Consider the following 6,407-nt stretch of genomic DNA (forward strand, 5'->3'; position numbering starts at 1 on the left):
TGTAAAATTATATCTTTTTATTATAAATTAAAAGTATACATTCATATTATAATATTAATATAAATAATTATAATAACTAATATACAATGAGTTAGCTCACAAGTCAATAAGTTAAGTTTACCTAAATTTAAAATTCACTCATTTAAAAGAGCTCAAATTCCGACTCAAATTAAGTTTACAACCTAATGAGCTTAATTTATTAAGCTATTAATGAGTCGAGTTTTAACGACTCGCTCTGAGTCCTATTAACAATGTCTAACCAATAATTAGACCTAACTTCTGTCACCCCTAAATTAGCAGAACTAGTTTGATAAATGAGCAAAGTTCAATACTCAATGGCGATAGAGACAGTTATATATATATTTTAATCTTTTAATGATTTAACTCTGCTAAAGTGCATGGCAAATCCTCATAAGATAACTATCCCCATACACCTTATTCTGGAAATTACATTAACACTATAACAAAATGAAATCCGTTTCTTGAAACATCGAGGTATATGGCGGTTGGGGGTTGGATAACTTTTCCATCTCATCTAACGCAAGCAACTTAGGAAGGGGTGGCATTAGGCTCATTGGGTCTGGTGTTTCATTCAAACTGCAATGAAAAACAAAAGCAGAACAGAAAAGTTTATTAGTAACATTGCTCTTAAAAGCGTAGTCAAAATGCTGTTTATAACTTACTCTTTCATAATTTTATTGAAGTTCTCTCTCACTTGGTAGAAAATTTCAATATTCTTCCCATGCTGTAAACAAATTTGAAAAGAACAGAAAAAATTAAAATAAAAGATTATATGTTAATTTTGCAGCCAACAAAAATGATGAATTAATCAACTAGAAAACTAAGTCTCATAAATAAAATTACATTAGAGTATACATAAACATTGATATAAACATTAGTCCTTTTTATCCATAGGATTCAGACACCTTAGGTTGTTCAACAAGTTACAAACACCCTTGACTCACCATACGAGAAGCAAGATTTTTTGAAATTTGGTTGAAGGCCTGTGCATTTTGCTCCATGAGTGTACCTATTAGACCTCCAATTGCTGCAAAAAAATACAATGCAAAGTTCAGAGGAGGTTCTTTATGCTTGAACTCTAAAGCAAGGAAATGCAGATACACAACATTTCTAGAGGTAAATAAAATGAAAAATGATATGGTAACTGACCTTTAAACTGACCTTTGTAAGAAGTACAATCAGTACTTTTCATCGTAGCCATTCGTGGCACTGATGAGGCAACATCGGATCCAGCAGCAGCAAGACGAGAAGAATGGCCTGAAACTTTCTCCTGCAAAAGAAACAAAAAAGAGAGAAACTTGAGTTTCCACTGCTACAAAATAAATTTATGAAAGTATATTCTGTTTACTTCCTTTTTGTCACACTATTTCTTGGTAATTCTATTACTCAACATGTAAAGTTTTCCCTTATTTAACAGTGTCTCCACTAAAACCAAAACTAAAGAGAACTAGAGCTATATAACCAAACAAAAAAAGGTAAAATGAAATAGAAGATTGAGTGATACAATACCTTTCTATTTCTACTTTTCTTGGTCAACTTAAGATCGTCCTTCCTCCTCTTGCTATTTTGAATATTTTTTTCTTTCTGTAAAATACAAACCAAGCATGTCACCATAGAACTGGCTCTTAAAAAAAGCATTTATCTTCAATTAAATCGAAACCAGCAAAAAGTAATTCTAAAGCAATCTCATGAAATTCTCATGCCTTCTATAACAATCTTTGATTAAAAAAGAGGATCATCATCATCAAAATTGTCAACACTGAACATAATTTCTTGGGATTCACATCACAATCACATAAACCATCGACAGAAGAAAAGAGTAGATAGCTTACTTCCTTCATCCACCGAACTCGAAGCGCCACATCCCTAACTGTCTTATCTTGCAGCTGTTGTGCTATGGTCGCATAGACTGTTACGTTAGAACCAACACCAGCGTACCTACAACAAAATAAATGAATTTGACATAAGCTCAAAATCCAATTCAAACTTGGAGGCTACAAAAGATGATAATTAAGATGTTAACACGCATTATATTAAGCAATTTAGTCAAACATATCGAATCGTCATCACATGAAACAACAATATTCATCTTAAGCAACCAAAATAAGTTTAAACACAACTTCATACCCAACGCTTGAATCCCAAATTGCATATAAATTAGGAAATCACTCTAAACATAGATACGTATATTAATTATCATACCAAAAACAAAACAACCATAGATATGATCAATAAAGGGTAGCATAATCACTCACCTAGCAAGTCCATCTTCAAGAATAGCTTGTTCTTCAAGGTTCCATTCAACTGCTACACCAGGAATGTGCCTCGGAGTCTGCTCTATGGCCGAAGCAGAAGCGGTCGGAGCCATGGAATTCCCGCCATAGCTGCATGAGGAAGATGGTGATGGAACAACATGGTTCCAAGCACTCAAGTGTGAGAAGGAGGAGGAAGAAGGAGGATAGGTAGCCATTGAAACGAAACGCACCCTTTTCTTAGAAGATTCCAAGAATGAATCTTTAGAGGCCAACCTTGTGAATGGAATCAAAGGGTATAGGAATCCACAGTTGGTTCCCGCCAACTGTCGCCAAAAGCAGTGAAAAAAACAGAGAAACAGCAAAGAAAAGAAAGAAAGGAAAGTGAAGCGAATATGGAAGGCGGAGAAGTGGTTGAGAGAAGAGAGGGATTGGGATTGGGATTGGGATTGGAGACAAAGTGAATCAGAATCAGAATCTGAGAGCTTGGTAATGGTGGGAGAAGCAGAGTGCTAAAACTTGTTATAACACAGAATTTGAAATTTAGTCAAATATTCTAAACGTTTTTCCTTTAAAAAATTAATATATTCCTTTTGAAATTAATAATTTTATTCTATTATTTATTCCATTGTTATGCTCTCTTTAATCTTTATCCTGTTATTAGTGTTTTATCTACGTGCAAGGTATAGAAGAAATCTAGATAGAATAAATTCAATGCGTAAAATTATTCAATCTAATAAAAAGAGTTTAAAATTTATTGACTCATTATATCAAAAGATTTTAAGGATTTAATTGAGATTCTGATTTATGATGGATGAAAGATTTGCATTTTATTTCGCACATTGATTATTTGTCCTTAAATGATTAAGGACTAATTATTTAACAATGTATATTTTTATGATATTACGCTTTACAAATGATATTATACAATCACTTAATATATTCACTAACATACATCTTAAATCCTTAAAAAAAACTCTTATAAATTATTACCTGTTCTACCGTTTTTATCTTTTTTTTAGATAGATTTTATGAAGATCCTTATTCATATACATAATGATATTAAAGAGAAGGAATCAAAGAATGAATTAATGAGAATGAGAATAAAATTAAAAATGAAGAGACCAACTTTTGACAGTAAAAAACTAAAAATCAAAGAGGTGGCAAAAATTTTAAATTTTCAAAATTTTATCTTATCATTAAAATTCATATATAGGTATATTTTATGTAAAATTTATAGTTAAAAATTATTAAATAATAATTTAATTAAATTTATTAAATTATCTAATAATTTTTAAAAATCAACTTCACATAAAAATTATTATATATAAATTTTTACCACATTAAAAATAGATACTTTTTATTTGCAACTAATTTCCCATGGTTTGTATTTAATTTTAGTACACCATTCCACGTCAAAAAAAAATGTTGATATAAATGGCAGTAGAGAACTATAGAAGAAATAATATAACTTTTCATCAGATTGTATCACCTCTGCAATTTTGAAAAAATGATTCTAAAATTGTTTTTTCATTTATTTACTACATATACACAATATTATACTATAGTCTTTGATTTGAACAAAATATTTTCAAATGACTGGTCATGAACACAGTCATACTTCACAGGTAGCAAAACAAAATCTAAATTTTGGATACTGAAATTTTTAGCAAAATAACCATGTCAATTAGTCATTATACTGTATCACATAGTACTGGTTGTGCCACATCAACCTTTTTGGTTGTTGATTGAAATTGAACTGAGACATGTGTCCAGGGTTCAATTTAGAAGTTTAAATTATTACAATTAGAATTTTAAGAATCAAATTGATATATTGCAGAAATTTTGAAAATTATTTTAAAGATTTAGTCCCTAAATTTTTCAGCAGTTGCTATTGCATCTTTAGCAGCAACTGTTGTCACTGCAGCTAAAGCTTCAAGCTCCTCTTCTTCCATGGTAGCCTGAACTCTCTCAAGAAACTTGTCATCCTCTTCAGGAAGAAATGCCCTGCATAATTTGTAAAGAACCAAGGTCACATTATGAAAGAAACTGAATGTTACAGTGTATATGGGATAAAATACATGCATAAACCAAACACAGAATAATATAATGTGAAAGTTCCAAATCAAATAACGTTACTACGTATATGTCTTCGTTCATAATTTTATATAAATTAAAATCATTGAATTTGAATTAACCATTAAATCGAATTAGGTAGCTTCAATTTATGTTATCATGCGTTTGGAATGATAATTCAGATCAATTGGATTCTATTTATTTGAATGACACAATTTATATAAATAGATGCTTATCAATTCGATTTACGGTTGGATTTTGTTTTTTTCTTTTTATATTTTTGAGTTTTTATTATTATAAATTTTTAGTATTTAATGTACTCCTTATATTAGAAATTTTTGATATTCTTCTACTATCAATACTCATATTTTTAATAAAAATATTATATATATGATATAAAATAAAAATATTATATATACATATCTATAAAAATATTGAATAAAAAATATTATATATAATATTTTTACCACAATTTTATTATGAACCAACAAGTTTCAATACTAAATACTAAAAAAAATATTATAATTTATAATACAGAGCACATTTGAGAGGAACACTTTAATCTTTTTTTATTTATCTTTTCTTCTTTTTGATAGTTTAAATTCACTAAACTAGTGAAGCAAATATAGACAATAGAAAAAAAAAAGAAAAAACACAGCACAAAATATATCAAACCCTCCAAAACACTCCAAAACAGAACTAAGAAAGTATGAAAAAAAATCAAAAACAGACTTGTTCATACCCTGGCTCAATAACAAAGGTCCAGGCCCAACTAAAAGGCCTAGTCCAAAGGATTAAGCCTAGCTAAGTACCGACCTTCACATAAGAAGTCGGTATCAACCATGACCTGCTTTAAAGAAGTCGGGCATGAGATTAGCTGGCAGATAAACACTCATTCAAATGAGTAACCGCCCCTAAAATCTCTCTAACCGATCCATAAAGCCATATCTTAACCTCCCTAAGATAATGGGACGGTTAACACTCTAAAGATACGGCACTACTCCAACGGTGGTTATTGGCTCACCACTATAAATACACTGACACCCCTCAGGTATCTCTAAGCCCAATACTCTCTAGACCTGCTAACACCCTTGCTGACTTAGGCATCGGAGTGTCTTTGCAGGTACCACCCCCCATTCACCCACGTATACAAGTCGGAAGGAGGCTCCAGCGTGTAAACCAACTCGGAGTTCACCCTTCGTGGACGATTGGGCCAACCTACACCATTCATTCTATTAATCTCTGGTTACCCATCGTAACATTGGCGCCGTTGCCGGGGACCCGAGAGATCATCCCTTGATGGCGGACAGATCCCATGAAGAAGGCCATGTGGAAACAGATTCCGAACAAGAGAATCTGGACACAGGTAATAACAATGTGGACTTAGCCCTCCACCAGGAGGTTAACAATCAGCAGAGAGAGGGCACCTCCGGGGTAAAAAACCCGAAGGCAAACTCCTCAGACGAGCGCGAATCAGAAAAAGGCGGACCATCCCACGTAACTGAACTAATGGGGTTAGTCCACAGCCGCCTGGACCATCCCACGTAACTGAACTAGTGGGGTTAGTCCACAGCCGCCTGGAACAGTTAGAACAAGAGCGGGAGCGACAAAAGGAAATAGAGAAGTATCTAAAAGAGGAGATGGAACGGCGAAAAGAGTTAGAAAGAAAACTCTTAAAGCTGGAATCTTCCCTCAAAAATCGCAACTCCCGTGACGAACAGGAAGAGCCACCATTAGGGGGAGAGGATCCCTTTAGCGAGGACATAATGAGGGCTAAAGTTTCGAGGAACTTCAAAAGCCCTGATATGGACCTCTACGATGGAACTACGGATCCAAAGCATCATCTGAGCAATTTCAAAAGTCGGATGTACCTGGCTGATGCTTCCGACGCTACGCGATGCAAGGCCTTCCCGACCACTTTATCAAAAGCAGCGATGAAGTGGTTCAATAGCCTCCCTCCGAGGTCGGTTACTAGTTTTGAAGACCTCTCAAGGAAGTTTTTGATGAGGTTCTCAATCCAGAAAGACAAGGTAAAACATGCACCGAGCCTCCTGGGAA

The 6,407-nt window shown here is 33.3% G+C and overlaps 1 protein-coding gene across 1 annotated transcript; it reads right to left on the bottom strand.

The window, feature by feature from the left end:
- Window positions 1-1,099: 1,099 nt before the first annotated feature.
- Window positions 1,100-2,662, bottom strand: LOC107477134 (uncharacterized). Its single transcript, XM_016097094.3, has 4 exons — window positions 2,277-2,662; window positions 1,854-1,959; window positions 1,531-1,605; window positions 1,100-1,291 (listed from the first exon to the last, which is right to left on the bottom strand). Exons 1-4 carry the CDS (start codon window positions 2,489-2,491, stop codon window positions 1,100-1,102), a joined length of 588 nt encoding a protein of 195 aa, XP_015952580.2. The 5' UTR covers window positions 2,492-2,662.
- Window positions 2,663-6,407: the final 3,745 nt, after the last annotated feature.

Source organism: Arachis duranensis, chromosome 3, assembly GCF_000817695.3.
Source record: "Arachis duranensis cultivar V14167 chromosome 3, aradu.V14167.gnm2.J7QH, whole genome shotgun sequence".
In the NCBI taxonomy this organism is placed as follows: Eukaryota; Viridiplantae; Streptophyta; class Magnoliopsida; order Fabales; family Fabaceae; genus Arachis; species Arachis duranensis.

Excerpts from the sequence above, each read along its gene's own strand:
- LOC107477134 (XM_016097094.3), bottom strand. The coding sequence starts at position 2,491 with ATGGCTACCTATCCTCCTTCTTCCTCCTCCTTCTCACACTTGAGTGCT. Across the intron at positions 1,960-2,276 it reads CTTGAAGATGGACTTGCTAG|GTACGCTGGTGTTGGTTCTA; the intron begins GTGAGTGATTAT and ends ATTTTGTTGTAG. Across the intron at positions 1,606-1,853 it reads GAGTTCGGTGGATGAAGGAA|AAAGAAAAAAATATTCAAAA; the intron begins GTAAGCTATCTA and ends TGTATTTTACAG.